General features: G+C 35.7%; 1 protein-coding gene across 1 annotated transcript in view; it reads left to right on the top strand.

Annotated features, from left to right (window-relative positions):
- LOC120624156 (hemicentin-1-like) overlaps positions 1-17,251 on the top strand; it is a 300,069-nt gene that overhangs the window by 174,568 nt on the left and 108,250 nt on the right. Inside the window, exon 3 of the mRNA XM_039890530.1 lies at positions 14,536-14,698. Coding sequence (XP_039746464.1) covers positions 14,536-14,698 — 163 coding nt within the window. The remainder of the gene's footprint in view (positions 1-14,535; positions 14,699-17,251) is intronic.

Here is a 17,251-nt window from a genome sequence, read left to right as displayed (position 1 = left end):
GCTTTCTGAATCCAAGGCCGTGGCTTCGATTCCCACTACTGGAAAATGTTTTGTGTGATGAACATGAATGTTTTTTAGTGTCTGGATGTTTATATGTATATGCAAAGTATTTATGTATATTATTCATAACAATATTCATCAGCCATCTTAATACCCATAACACAAGCTGCGCTTACTTTGGGACTAGATGGCGATGTGTGTATTGTCGTAGTTTATTTATTTATTAGTTATTTATTTGCTGAGACTACCATTCCACTATCGACTAAATTACGCAATTTGAGCGAGAGTAGCCAACAACCACATTGCTATATACGCAATGTGATAATCTCGAGTTTCACAATCGACCTTTATTGATTATTACGCTTGACCAATTTTACGGGCTGCAAGGCTTTACTTTATTTAATTATAGCTTAGTGGGTAGGACTTCGACTTCACTTTCGAATTCGAATCCCAGCACTTTCGACTTTTCTAAGTTATCTGCGTTTTGAGCAATTAAAATATAACTTGCTTCAACGGTGAAGGAAAACATCGTAAGGAAACAAGCATGCTTAAGAGTTCTCCATAATGTTCTCAAAGGTGTGTGGAGTCCACCAATCTGCACGAGGCTAGCGTTGTGGACTACAGCCTTAACCCGTTCTCATTGTGGGAGGAGACGCGTGCCCTATAGTGAGCCAGTACTGGGTTTATATGACGATTATGAATGAATAATAATCTCAAGTGTTTTTAATGTCCTACTACTGAGCATATTCTTCCATAGAAGAAAATATATCGAGCTTGCGGTTTAAAAAATTTTATTGTTTTCATAAGAACATTATTCACTTACATGAAAACTTAAGCTATTACATTATAAGGTTTGCTGAGATTGTAAGTCAGAGCGTGCTATACAAAAAATTGACTTAATTCAACATGCCAAAATAATTAATACTCATGCAGCTATCCGTTAAAAGTATATAAAAATATGAGGGTAGTATGGTACCATTGTAAGAAAAATCCCACTATCGCTATGCATATCTACGTCATGAAGTGGATATTACATAGAACTAGCTTGGGTTCACAAGCACAAAAAAAATCTAATCAAACAAACAATATATTCCTCAACCTTTTTATTAGTAAAGATATAGATATTTTCTTTATTCTTTAAACTAGCATGCTTGTCACCAAAAATGACTGGATCGTTTTTTTACTTTTATTTGCCTCAATAGTTTAAAAAAAATAAAAAATTAGGAAAAGCCCATACTGTGCAGACACAAAATCGGAAAAACTGTAGTAATAGTTTGTTTTTACTCCTTGACTGTAATATTATCTGGTGATAAGTGATATGAATAAAGGCTGAGATGATAACGGACTGACCTGTTAGGGATATGGAAGAAAATATTTAATCCATAGCACGAATCGGTTTCAACGCGGCATCGTACCCGGGCACTCCAACTTATAAGACCACTTCGCTCTCCACTGCGATAAATAGGTTTTCAAACCTGGTTATCTATCTCGTTTTAAATACACCTTATACCATACAAAATAAATTTCAATTGAAGAAGACCAAGCTAATATTGAATTTAACAGTAGCTAGTCACAGAATGAAACTTATGCTCTCATCCCAGGTAAAAGGCAATACTTAACGTACGGTCAAGCACATACGGATAAACAATACTCGTTCAGCCAAATTTGACTCTTATTTCCATCGAATCGTGGTTCACTTTACCTCGAACTCATTTCTCATATTATCTTTAGCGTCTGTCTTTATAGCCATTCGCTTAGCTCTCCGGACGGTATAAAAAATAAGCATCCATTCTCTTTATACGGCTTGTGGGTTCGTACGTAGCAAGTTTAAATTAAATTTTAACCCCAGTACTAACGATTCGCTAATATTTACAGAGCAAATAGGGAGGCAAATTAAATTTTTGTTGATTTACGCACGCTAACATAGTAACATTATAGAAAATGTCTCATATAAGTCTCTTAAAAAGTTCAAAGTTTGTATTAAACGTAACCTTATAGAAAAGTCCTATCATAGTATAAAGGACTACGTAATCGACAAAAAAGCTTGGGTGTGAACTATTGCTCTAACCAGGTTGCTCTTTTAATAATTTTAAATGACAATGTGAGATGGTGATAATAAAAAAACAAAACACCCGGCTTAGATTGTTGAGGGCTTCTTCTCAGTCCAGGACGCGTTTGGAACCCTCGCTGCTTTAGTTTTAAGTTTACGAATATAGTAATCGCCATCATCTCGTTATGTACGGCACACTTGAATAAAGATATTTTTGACTTTGTCTTTTGACTTTAAATGTTATTAAAAACTTACGTAGTAGCAACGTTGTCCCAAAGTTGAAACTGGATGATATACTTTGGATATATTATGAAAATTAATCTTAATTTGCTATACTCCGTGAAAAGTAGGAGAAACTGTATGGTGTCATTGATAATTTCTTCAATCTTTATACATAGTCAACACCAAATAGATCTTCGGAAATGTACACTCTACGCACGTTTCGCTCCGAAACCGGAGCATCCTCAGGAGAGATTGACTTTACAATGAATAATTGTTTGACTTAAAATGCGTGTAGGGTACATTGCCGAAGATCTGTTTGGAGTGGAGTATGAGGATTGAAGAAATTATAAATTACACGTTATAGATTCTCCTGCTTTTCGCGTAGTATAGCAAATAAAGCTTAATCTTTATAATATATTAGGGATTTCCGCAAATCTTCTATCCAATAATCCTACTTTGGATGACTGAATGAATAAAATTTTGTTTTTTTTGCCTTGAAAAACAGATAATACCGTTCGTCAGTAATAACTACTAGAAGTAGTCTAGCAATTCACTGCGTGTCAGGTTGAACAGCTTTCGATGAAAATTTTTGAGTGAGGTGGGAGGAACACTACGCCTGGTTGATTGCGATTCGTTGGTACTAATGTATTGTGCGATGTGAAGTGTAAACCCGTTAATTGGCTATATTTGGATAGGTACGTTAATTATTATTCTCGAGTTCCCCTCGTTACTTTAGATAGCAGTGCCAGGTAGTACAATTTAGTGACTATATGGTTACAATAGATAGTTTTTCACACTATCTGACACGTAAAAACTGTACTGTATGCACAAGAGGCGATAAAAAGAGAATTAACATTAAAAATTATTAGAACTACAGAAATTAGAAGACGAAAATGATTGACTACCTGCTAGGGCATGGTGGATTTATCACGAATATAATTTAGGGATAATAGAGGGAGAAATGGATAAGGTGGGGATTTATAAAGGGTTGAGAGAGTTAGGGAGATAGGTTCGAAGGTAATACACCGACAAGAGCTTTAGGTAATACACCGTTAAAGAGAGAAATAGTATACAAACTAATATGAATCCAATAACTTAAATTCAAAATTCATTTATTTCAAGTAGGCATAGTTTATATCCACTTTTGATCAAATTAGTTCGTCAAGTCAGTCTGTTAGTAGAGACTCTACCACCGCTTAGGAAGGCAGAACATCTTGTACCAAGAAGAGCCGGCAAGAAACTCAGCAAATGATTATATTAGAGGTATGACTACCATAGCTCGGAGAACCGATGGTCTTTGGGGTCTAAAGGTGCTGGAATGGCGACCCCGCACCGGTAAGCGCAGCGTAGGTCGGCCCCCAACGAGGTGGACAGATAACATCAGGCGAGTCGCTGGGGGCCGCTGGAGGCAAGCGGCCCCGGACCGTGTTTTGTGGAACTCCCTACAAAAGACCTATGTCCAGCAGTGGACGTGGATTTGTTGACATGATGATGATGATGATGATGACTACCATGTTCGCTAACAGGAAAGCTCGCTACAATCTTAGACTGCTTCATCAATAACGACCAGGTGAAGTTGTAGTCTAAGCCTCACTTGTAGTGGAATAAAAAAAAACGCACAATAACTGGAATTCTCCATTTTTAATGATTTCCCATTTATAACTAAATGTATATCAACTTTCTTTACATTTCACACACTTTGTTTTCTTTGAGTTCCAAATTAAGCTATTGACAGTAAAACAGTGAGATACGTGCGATACAACGCGGCTTACATCGTCAGAATTGTCTAATTATTTATTTAACGTAAACAGAGTTTTGCCCGAGAATAGGAGCAGACGTAATTGTTTAGGTCAAAGACAATTAAAGTAAATAAAAGTCACAACAAAAACCCCGTACAATCCCGAAAAGGAGATAAACATCAGGTCGCAAGTACATTGGCTGTAAATCTTCCCACAACATCTACTAACCTAGCGAACTTTTATAGTTTTTCTTGTAATAAAATTGAGTCCGGGTTGTGTTTTTGTCATTTCCTCTGTACTCTGTGTTGCTTTTACGAGTCTTGTGTATTTGCGTTATTATTTAATTGCTATTTTCATATAATCATTGTCATAGACAAAGCTACTGAATTGTGGAATGCACTCCCATTGAACATAAGACAGTCGAAGTCATTGGGCATATTTAAAAATGCTGTTAAGGCTCATTATCTCGCTCAGTAAAGACGACTATTATTATTTATTTATCTACTCAAACTCATATTTAAGTATTTATGGTATATTAAGATATGTATTAGTATATTTATTTTTTATATTTATCAATAGTATTTTTTTTTATTTGTGTAGTCTGGTTTATGTATTAGTATGTAGATATTCGTATGTATGTACTAATTAGTGTACGTCACCTATTTGTTTTCTTTCTAGTTTTCCTAATCCTAAAGTTGCCTGGCAGAGATCGCTACTTAGCGATAAGGCCGCCTTTTGTATCCTGCTTCAATCTTCATGTGTTTGTTCTTTTTTTTTGTCTCGTTTTTCTGAGTGGTGTACAAATAAAGAGTACAAATAAAATAAATAAAAATAGACATCTTTCACATTACTCTTGTGCTCAGACCTCCTCCCTTTTAGGAGGACAAAAGATAGAGCTTAGCCCCTTCACACTGATCTTATGTGGACTGGCGGTCTCTAACTATAACCATCACGAGATAATGATAACGACTGATCGACTCAAGGCATAAACGTGATCATTCTCCTAAGTTCAGATGGTACTGAGTTGTTTTGCATGACCTGGGTTTGATATTTTGGCCGTTTTACCATCGAACCGTTAGGCACCGTAACGATCTGTATCCCTACGTGGTAGATATACCGCGGACGCATACGAAGCGCTTTGCATTTTCGTTACTGATTCGCACCGCAGGGGTCTAGAATGCCCTTCCAGTTTCCATTTTCCCCAGCACCTACAATATGAGTACCTTCAAATCAAGAGTGAATAGGCATCTTCTAGACAAGGGCGCTCTACCTTAGGCTTTACCATCACTTACCATCAGGTGTGATTGCAGTTAAGCGCTCATCTCTATACAAAGAAAAAATTAAAATATTCAAACCACAAAACTCTAGGTTTTGTGCTTTGAATACTTTAATTTGGTGCTAAAATTATAATTTGTATCGAATCGATTGCATGATGATTATAGATAATAATTAGTGATACTTTTTTTACTTCTTTTGTGTTCATAGTTGTACTTTCAGTTTTTGTTTTGCACACAGTTACTCATAACAAGTTATCGCAAAGAACATACAGAGTTTAAAAACTAGCTTGGGTGTGAATTATTGCTCTAAGCATGTTGCTCTTCTAAAAATTTTAAGTGACATTGTGAGATGGTGATAACAAAAAAAAACACCCGGCTAAGGACGCGTTTGGAACCCTCGTTGCTTTAGTTTTAAATTTACGAACGTGGTTATAGCCATCATCTCACTACTGTAATTCTTATGTACGCATCAAAAGTGCCACCTATGGGCCTACTTAAATAAAGATATTTTTGACTTTGACTTTGAAAAAACCTCGATATAATATTCCAGACATTTCATACAATGAGACTCATCCGATTAGACTACAATCATTCTTTTTTCATAATTACATAATTTGTACAGTATTCTACCATGCAAATCTATTTTGATACCCACGACTCTATTAAGATATCTAAGTCATATAGTCTTAAACAATATAGAAAGAAACAAAGATTGCCTTGATACATCGTCGGTAAATTGTTCGAATAATCCTAGTAACTTAGGTTTAGCTAAGTCGTATCCCCAAATAGTCTCCGTTGTAATAAAATGTCCCTACATCGTGTTTTTGCAATTTCATCTGTATTTTACGTTATTACTCTCCAGAGTCTGATTGTTGCTATCGAAATTGATTTGTACATTCTGTTATTTTATTAATTTTCTCAGAACAGGACTCTATGCTCAGAAATTTTTTGTAACTACATCTTTTTGTCTCAGCACCGACGCAATGTTGCCTGTTTATCGGTTTTTTACCGGATATACTTCGGTGAGTGTGCTCAGGAACTTCACAATCTTGTTCCTCCTTCCCCGTTCTACCACAGAACAGCGAGACACCGTGAGTAGTGGCATCCTTATGTGGTTGATATTCCATCAACATGCACGAAACGTTTTTTATCCACGTTTCTGATACGTGCCGCTAAGATGTGGAACGCCCTCCCGGCAACTGTGTTTCCTGCCACGTATAATTTGAGTACCTTCAAGGCTAGAGTGAATAGGCTTTTTCTAGGCAAGCGAGCTCCAACCTAGACCTCATCATTGCTATCGTTAATAAAAAAAAAAAAAACTATTGAAAGAAAATATGATGTAAGTAGCTGCGCTGCGCCGCGCGATGTTACTCGCGATAAATTAGTCGTTCGGTTGCTATGATAGGATGTTAGTGGCGTGCACTGGGTTTTTTACCAGGGTATGCATACAGCAGGAAAATTGCATAAAAGGGCAAAAATTCTCCTCTTATACGAGCTATATAATAATTTTAGGGTAGGCAGTGCTTTGGTGGATGTATGAAGTACATGCCACTGTAAGACGTGAAAGAAGGTCGATATTTGGTGTAGCAATACGAATTTTCCTGTAAACTCTTTGGAGTTTGATGTTTTTCCAGACCAAAAGTAAGTATGTTAATCTCCATCCTTTCAACTCTATGCCAAAAATTAAGTCGATTGGTTGCTAACTTACGACGTTGAGTAAGTATAAACAAACCAACACACTTTCACATTTATAATATTAGTATGGATGTTAGTTTATTTTAAATCTCAAGAAGTTTATTCAACTGAGAATTAATCATTTAAGTTATTTTCATCAATATACTATGGTTGAACAATTTACACACTGCTTTCTGAGTACAAGGCTGTGGGATCGATTCCCACAACTGTATAATGTTTGTGTGGTGCGTATGAATGTTTTTCTGTGTCTGGGTGTTTATCTGTATGATAAAAGTATTTATATATATTATAAAATACCGATAACACAAGCTGCGCTGTTTGTATCGTCGTAATATATTTATTTTATATTTAATTTAAAGTACTAATTCATTGAATTACTATACCTCATGACCTTCGTTACTACTGTTTTTTTTACTATAGAATACAATTTCTACAATTACTGATTTAAATCTAGATGTATATCAGATTTGGGTGTTTGTTCAATTCTTCTTACTACCGGTACTCAATACAATAACCTCACAAACTGTGCCCAGTAGTTTCATCCGTGTCAACTACGGATCGTAGCATGATGCCATAGGTTTATTCTTTAAACATAATCAGTAAACTATCTTTCTAAACTTAAACAAATCTTTAACTTAAGAAAACTTTCCTAAGACCGACAATACTGATTATCGACTAATAAACCTAAAGCGCAATTCATCACAGCAACCCACTACAGAGCACGGATCTCCTTCTACAATGAAAAGGGGTTAAGGCCGTCCACCACGCTGGCTGAGTGCGGATTATTGGACACACACCATTGAAAACATTATGTAGAACTCTCAGGCATGCTGGTTTCCTTACAATGTTTTCCTTCATCGTTGAATCAAGTGATATTTGAAAAACTTAAAACGCACATAACTTAGAAAAGTTTGAGGTGCGAGGTAGGATTCGAACTCAGCCCCCCGAAAGTGAAGTCAAGCTCCTACCCAATGCGCCGCTTTAAAATTTAAGGAAAATAATAAAAGTAAATACTTCAATCCTGTCTATAGATAGCACCTGACAATATATTTTTTGATTAGCCAGCAACAAAGCCGAATTGTGTTGGATATTATAATACGATTTCCCTTCAAAATTTCTTACGTCATCATAATCCTTTTAACATACAAGAAATATCAACGTTACAAGAAAATGTCAAACGCGTCACCGGCGCAATAAAGCTATTTAAAATACCCTCTTGTCATCGATCCCGAACAATTCAAGCGTTACGTGCTCGTCGCAAATTTTCCCCAAGCCCCCGACACGTGTGAAGGGGGAAGAAAAAACATGATCTTCAGATGGGGATCGCAGTTTATAAACAGTTTTGGTAGCAAGCAAAGGCAATATAGGACATTCGTAATGCTGAGTCATGAGGCGTGAGATTTGTGAGCTGTACTTTTGCCATTGGTGTATTTTCCCTGAAATAAAAGCATTTATTACTATTATTTCTGTTTACTAAGTTGAACACAATATCATTTTCATCCGATTATAATTGCCTTTTATTTATCTTAATATTACGGTTTTTTTTTTACCTCTAAAAATGATCGTTACAAGTTTAAGTATACACTTATGTACTTATTTTTCAATGTTAATTTTTGCGATATGAGCAGATTTTTTACATAATTCACTTTTCGTATTCGTATGCTTGTGGCATAGTTAATATTGTAAATTCAATTTGAGCGTATTTTATTATGTTTGTAAATATTATTTAAATTACCTTGCTTACGACGTTATTCGGAGATTTAAAAATTAGAAATTTACCAGCAGCTAACTTTTAGTAGCTTATTTTTTATTTGATTATAAAACGTTTCTTAAGCCTCGTCAAATAAAATAAGTAGCTGCATACATCGTTAATTTAAGTATCGTGACAATATGTACCTACTATTGTATTATCATGGTATTCGGAACTCCCTAAAAGGACCTATGTCTAGCAGTGGACTTCCATTCGTTGACATGATGGTGAATAAATACTTTACTTGTGAGTATTAGCTATATCGCGAGTAATATTACTGCAGAGTTGATTTGTATTAATTTCATAATAGGTATTCTTCGTAACAATACTTTATAACCTCGTAAGAACGTTAAGTTTTAATTTCATTTCCGAGACCGGTTCCATAAAACACATATTCCAAGAGAATTTTCGAAGCGTTAGTATAGCGTGCGAGGAAGTTTTACGAGCAAACATTGGGAGCAACTGTTCCGTGTACGTGACGCGGGATGCGAGCAGATAGACAATTGTTTTAAGATTGCGATTGATGGCGATGGGTGTACAGGAACTGATTGATTGTGTGCGGAATAAATAAAATAAACTGCTTCTGATCGAAAACATTTACAAGTGTAAGAGGGCCTTCGAAGAATTCCCAGAAATCTCATTTACATAAAGTAAGTAAATATTTAGCAAATTTTGCATTTCAATGTAACATTGAAAGAGAATAATCCTACAGCGATCATCGAATAAATAATATTGCAAACAAAGAACAAATTATTATGATAGAGAACGGTATCACATATCTCAAAAAGATCATATTTCGCTTTTCTAATGATTTACCGAGTGAGTTCTCTGTTTCGGATTTAAATAAAATCATTGTTACGAAACAAAACATTGTCTACACATTTAAACTAACTCTTTAACTATAACAAACTAAATCATTCAACGGGCAAAGGGAGTAGCTTATTTTCGGATCTTACGAACGCATCAAATCATAAAATGAGGAGATCAATAAAAGAGTAGCTGAGATAACTAAGCACGTTCTTACAAAAAAGCTGATAGACGCTTAAGTCCCAATTCAGGTCACCATTCCAGCATCGTTTTGCAACTTCGGTAACTCTAGTACTGGATCTGAATCAAATCTGATCACGTAGAGATACCCCTAGATCTCTCCATCGCCTGCTGATTGACTCTGAGCCTGAGATGAGGTGCATAGTGAGCAACCACGTTTCAGATCCATAAGTCATCACTAGCAACAAGCACTGTTCGAAGACTTTGATCTTCCGGCACAGGGGATTTTGGACGAAAAGATGTCACGTAGTTTCCCGAACGCTGCCCATCCGAGCTGGATTCAGCGGTTTACCTCTTTGTCGAAAGAGTTGGATTAAGCGATTTACCTCATTCTCGAAATTGAACCAACCTAACTGGATCGTGGATATAACATCTCCCTGTCACACTCCTCGCTACAATTCGATTAGTCTCGTAGTCTGATCCTGTAAACGAACTGACGTGGTGGCGTTTTGTTTGGCGTATGTATGGGGTCTATGGTAGTAAAGCCCGTTCGAAAATCTCTTGTTCAGGAGACTGGAAGTCGTCAAACCAGACAAGACGAGGCGAGACGATTCGTAATGACTTTCCAAAACAACTTGTGGTCATGGCTCAACAGCAACATTTTTTGACATTTAGGACCATCACGTTTCTGTGCCACGCCTCTCATGAGTTCTGCTGTGACTCCATCATCACCCGGCGCCTGGCTGTTCTTGAGTTGTTTGAAAGCCATACTAATCTCGTATGGTTTTATTATTAATTAATGTGAAATGCCGTTGAGCACCTCTTAGTAGGAAACATTTCAGTTTCGATTCACTTTCAAGAGATGGCACATTATTCGATAGTAAAGAATAATTATAAAATAATTATTATTTTTTATAAATTTTTATTATTGTGTTTTCACTTACGCATGGGAGAAAAATCAAATATTAATTTTGAAAATATTATGCATGTCACTTGTTGATCATTGGATTGCATCCGAGTCATTGAATTTTAAACCCGTAGTGCAGGACACGAGTATGCGCTGCCTTGTAAAATAAATATTATTCATGAATATTTAATATTCGAGCTGCAATTTTTGAGGAGGCTTGATAAGCAAATGGTTCTGTGCCAAAAACCAAAAATTGAAATCTCTGCTAAAAATAACACAAATAAAAGTCTGTCTATACCTTTAGTCTGTTCGTGTATTAGTGCAAGCAAATTTCCACAGTTCAAATTCAAACACAACACGCTCATTGAGAACAGAAGTATATTAATGCATCTTATCTGATATGACTAGACGTTTCAAGTTAGTGCATTTTTTAGACTTCATCATTTCTTACTCGCATAGCATCAGGTGAGAACGTTAGAAATCTCCTAAGGGATATCATAAAATAAAATCTGATTTTATACCATTCACGCCATCCTTACGTCAGTCAGCTTTGTGGCAAGATCTTTTAAACTTAAACTCAGTTACTTAAGAACTGATCAATCTAGGTTACACTTAGTAATTAAACTAATTATTTATTTAACTACCAGCGTTACAGAAACTGGGAGTTAAGTCAATATGATCCTTGCACTTATGTTCATTAATAGATAGGAAAATGCTCAGTCTCGTCAGGGTGTTGAAAAATCCTTTGATATATTGGCTCGTTATTCGCGCCATCTCCTTCGCCGGGGACTCGGGATTGTTAATCGGGCCATTTGTCACGATCACGCTTGGTATTCACTGCAAACGAACGATTCAAATTTCGCAAACGATTTCGCACGGGAGTCGGGGAACCAGAGCGGTTCCCTGGACGGTTGGCGTAATCATCGGTTAATGCTAATTCCAGCAATCTTGTCGCACACTGTTATGGGGCACGCTCGACGTTGAGCAACTGTCGCAGATCACTTCGCGTATCTATAGAATGCATCTAGCACGATATTGTTATAGTTTTATGTTAGAGTAACATATTCAATCAATGGTTATAACAAAGCAAAATTTAAAGTCAAATATTTCGTTATTCAAATAGGCACATAAATCGCACTTTTCATGCGTACATTACATGTAAAATATGACATAGAAGTGAGTTCATGGAGATAAATCGTCTAAATTCGTCAACTTAAAAATGTAATGAAATGAAACCAATATGACACAAAGATAATTATAACTATGAAATTAAAATAATTCAAAAGTACTTACACACAGAAACACAAAAAAAACTTAGCTTGTTAATAAATAGCGATCTCTTCCAGGTACCTGATAGCGTAAAACACAGCTACTTAAAAAAATAGAGGTGTGCTGTGTGCAACTAACTGCTGGGCCTCTTTTCTTACCGGTGTAAGAGCATAGACATACCACGCTGCGCAAATGCGGGTTGGTGGGAAATAACGGTGGCTTATATTATAAAAAAATGATAATAACTAAGACTGACGGCTTTATGGGCTCACCGTGGCACGGAGGTGAACACAGTGGTTGCCTTACTCCGGTCTGGAACTGTGATTTTGTATTAGAAAACCCTTATTAATAATTGGATGAAAAACGCCTCAAGCATTGCATAATAAATAGACTATCTAACACAAACAATAATTATTATTAGTCTGCTAACTGCTGATAAGCTCCATCAAACAAAAATTCTTTGTCTTTGTAATAATAGTATGGATAAAAGCCTTTAAGTATTTAAAACAAAAAAAAGCAAAACTAATTAAAACTTAAACATAATCTAGAACGCAATTTACGCATGATATCTTAACTACCAGATCTTAATTAATAGATCTCAGCAAATACCGAAAGCATTGCAAAAAAATACTTGTCCAATATAATATTATAAGACAAAGAATAAGATGTCTTGTTTAAGTATAATGAGACAGACACTTCCGCTGTTTATTTTTGCTTGTTTCTCGCTTTGAAAAGAGCCGTTTATATTATTACTTTTCTTTATAAATTGCCTTTGTTAAACCAAAAATCTGTGCGTTTTTGAAAGTCCATCTTTACGACAATAATAATTGGTTTCATTTGGAAAATTTTGCAAGCTTCTAACATTTACCTTTGCAAGCGTGCTTGGGAACGTTAAATTCAGCGGAATCGCATAAGCTCTGTTACTTTGCTTTAATTTACGGCGAGTTCTAATACTATAGTATTATCTTGTTGTCTTTACGTTTGGAATTTATGGTGGCCACTTTTTATGCTACTTTAGTGGTGAAGTACGAGACTTGTGGTTTTTCTTTTGCTAAAAATACTTTTTAGTGAAAATTAAGCCTGTAAAACAATACTGAAATAAATAAATGGTATTTTAGTTGAAGTGTGCTCAAATAGTTTCGAACTTGTTAAGGTTTTTTATTCGTTCAGTTTGATCAGAGTCACGCGAATGAATTTATGAATAAGAATACCGGGACTAGTAAATCCTGTATCTTATCATTATCAATCCATCACCGGCCCACTACGGGTTTCAGATAACAGATTTAACAAATACATAAAAGAATAAAATGTATGTGATAAAAGAATTAGTAGACTAAATTACAAAATTGAAAAACTAGATTTCCGCCATCTTCCAATCAGTTTAAAAAGGTATGCGAGCAAAACGTCAATACATTTTTATTAACACCAATACAAGTATAACGTATTCATTTGCATACATATTTCAATTTGATGGATGTATTTTCTCGACAAAAACTGGGCTTATAAAATAAAAGCTTCAACACGTGTTGGTTTTAAAATTTGACTTCACAATTTTTTCAGATAAACTTTAAATCAAAACTGGCCAAGTACATGATAACGTGGGTAACGTTGAGGTTCCGTGGATCAATGCCTTTATAATTTTTTTTACCTTAAACGAAAATCAGATTATTTAACATTCCCTCCTTGTGCTGTATATCTACAATATAAATTTTGTAAACCTTATAAACGTTATAAATCTTAAAGTTGCGCTGAGACAGTAAAATAGCTATTTACGTAACTGTTACGTAATTAGCTATTTTACTGTCTCTGTCTCGGTCATTCATACGATGTTTGCCGAGTATCATAACAGGACAGCACAAGAGTTTAAATGACTAATTATGCACAGATGCATGCAATACTTTATCTGTTATATATGTTGAAGATTTCCCATAATTTTCTACCAATCCTCACATAATAGACTACGGTCGAAATCTTCTCATTCTGAGAGGGGTTCCGTGTCCAGAAATGAGTCACTAATAGATTGATAATGAAGATGATGATAACTGCTTCCCAGTGGAGTAAGACCCGTATAAAGAGGCAATGCCTCGAGACCCATACCTTCCATCAATCCAAAGACCTACAATCCGAGAAGAATTCATGAACTTTTTAGTCCTTGTGCCCTCACCAGCTTATTCTTAATTATTGAAAACACAAAACCTGTTGTTCTATTTTTGGCATATGATCCTATTGCTTGCCGTAAACCGTCTTTGGGAATGTTTTCTCGGTGGACTCACCAACCAACCAAAACTTTCCGTTTTAAAATTGTAAGGTTGTAATCTCCTTTTAATCATAAGTAGTAAGTCTTCTTAAACACCCGCGTGGTATAATTCCGGATCGTTTTCTCTTTGCATTAGATACATTGTTTTAAAGCCCACCGTATCTGCTACGTTAATATGTGAAAAATTAGAATTCGTTTGCAATTCTCAATGTGCAAGTTCCACTCATACTGCACGAGACCTACATGCACTTTAAACTGTAAAGTGTAAAACGGTGCATGAAAGCTAAAGCTTTGCGGTAACATCACAGACGGTTGATTCTACGATAGATTGCACTTCATAAATGCAAGTAAGCATTACAACCGAGTAATTTTTCATCAACAGGTCTGCGACCGGGTCCGAGCGTGTGGGCGGAGTCACTTGACGCGGTCAATTTGTCAGCGGTGGCGGGTGGCGATGCGACACTACCCTGCGATACGAGGTCGCCTCAACCGCCGGACTCGCTGCTACTTGTCGTGTGGTATAAAAACGACGTACCTATATACAGGCGAGTACAACAAACTAAAATATTATTGCTAATAACTTTCTTTTACAGAACCATAGACTTAACGTACAATTTGGGGTAGAAATTTCACGTGTTAGATAACCTAAGTAAAAAAATTATGTCCTATAAACCAACTACTAATACATCCAATAATTATTTCTCAGTCAAAAATGGCAATATTAAAATTAGTGCATAAACATATACTTTATTAGAAAATTTACTTATTTTATTTATAAATAGAAAACATAGCTGGCTGTATTTTACGAACTGCGTTTTAATGTCTATTTAATACCTTTAAATATAAAGATTTTTTTTTAACTCAATTAAACCAATCAAATTAGCTTACGATTCGTTTTTTTAAATTAGATAATTGTAGTACTAGCGAGGACATCGTGATTACAGCATTTAGGTTTCTTAAATAATAGAATATTATGTATCTAATCAAAGCAGGTTTGTATTTTTACCGTATCACAGAGTTACGCGAATTAGAGTAACTTTAGTAAATTTAATTGTTTGCGAGTTTTTTATAACCTAAGCACGAGCTACTAAATTTGTATCTATGTGTATGTTAGTAAGGGCTAATCTTAGCAATTTAAGCGACTTTTATCAGTTTTTGCTAGAAATTATCTAAGCTAGTAACAAGAAAATATAAGTTATATACGGATACAATCGCGTGAAAATGCTATTCGTCAACGTTCTTCGTTTCACTACATTTCAAATTTACATACCCTTTATCCACAACCACATCAAATGTTCTCTTGTACGGGTTAAATAATAAGCAAAGCCGTAGTTAAACGCCGGAAATATTCAAAGAAGGACAATTTGTCAACGCCCTTCAGGCTTTCAGGTAGGTACGCGAGGTTGCCGTGTTACACGCGCTTTCGCCCCTAACAGTAACGTGACATTTTGTTACTCACTGTGCTATGAAAACGATAAGGCTATGTACGTTGGTTACAGACTTATCGTTGTATTAAACGCTAGAATTTGTCAGTGATATGGGTTACGTGGCCATGTAGGGTTGCCAAGTAGAGTTTAATGACTATAGACTATGGCTTACCGTGGTAAAAAAAGAACAATCAATACAAGTATAATCCGTAAGCGTAATTCAAGCGATTGCCCACAACTTCGTTCCCTTACAATTTCTGATTTCCCGTGAGATTAAGAAATTTTACCGTGGTAGCTTATGGAGACGGCCCCAGAAAACATGCTACAGTCAAATACAAAATTATAAAAAGGTCTGTATTTTATTAAATTCTCACGTTCAAAATCCTCCACTTTAGTTCAAGGAGTTTTGGTAATCAGTGGTAAATATTAGTGTCGGCTATATTTGTAACAATTACAAGTGAATGCACGCTGTCCATTGAGTTGTTTCTTCTACCATCTACAAAGAGCTAAATTAAATCTTCACCAAGTTTCAATTCAATCCTTGACTAAAGGCCTCTACCACCAGGAGGCTTTGATCAATATCACCACCCTGGACCCTACGGTTTTAGATCGTAGTAAACGGGGGTAGTAGTTGTTAAGAAGATGATGCTTATGGAGGTGGTGACTCTATTCCGATCTGCTGTTACCACCACATTGTAATTAAACTACACCATTATCCCAACCGAAGAGAGAGCTTAACCAGATTATTAAATTTAAATTAAACTAACTGATCATCATAATCTCAACCGAGAGACATTCACATCTAAACATAGGCCTTTTCTTAGGATTTTCCCACACACTTAATTGTGTGCAGCTTATATCCAGTCTTTCCTATGACACTTTTAGTATCGTCTGTCTACTTTGTGGGGAAGTCTACCATTGAAAACACTACTCTTTCTAATCACATTAGAAGAAGTTGCTAACATAACGTCTATGCGTCCTCCAAGATGAACCTGTGTATTAGATATATATACTCGACTAAAACTTATAGTGCCATAGTTCTTGACGATTAGTCGATTCATAAGGATCTATTTGAGCGGAAACAAGAGGGGGTTTTGAAAAAAAAACAAATAAGCTTTATCATGAATTGATAATTTCGTTTTGTGGTTATATAACGTCATCATTTAGCTGGCGCGCTGAGATTGTAAACTGCAAAATGATTCTGAAAAAGGGCAATCTGCTGAGTTCCTTGCCAGCTCTTCTTGGTAGAATTGGCCTTCCGAACCGGTGGTAGAATCACTATAAACATACTTTGCGTTTCAAAAGTGCTTATAAAGTAGGCCTGCTTGAAATAAATGAATTTTGAATTTTTGAATTTGAATCAGGAACCCCCAATAATGGTGACCAGGAAGGACAAAGATCAAATTTGAACTTTTTAAGTCATATAACATCCAGTTACTGATTTATGATGATTTATATAAAACACAATCAACTGATTTTCGCGGTTTCAACTAGTCCACACAATCTTAGTTTGATCATTATTCTCATAATAACTTACGTTGCAGCGTCTCTTTTTCATCTAACATCTTTTTTCGTCTAGTTTTTGAGACTGGCAACTAAATTACGAAACAGGAAAGCACCAAGGTACACTAATAAAGAATATTTACCACAAAAAAATAAAGACTAAAGATG

Source organism: Pararge aegeria, chromosome 5 (assembly GCF_905163445.1).
Source record: "Pararge aegeria chromosome 5, ilParAegt1.1, whole genome shotgun sequence".
Lineage (NCBI taxonomy): Eukaryota > Metazoa > Arthropoda > Insecta > Lepidoptera > Nymphalidae > Pararge > Pararge aegeria.
The sequence above is the reverse complement of the archived record's forward strand: the minus strand, read 5'-3'. Positions and strand labels throughout refer to the sequence as shown.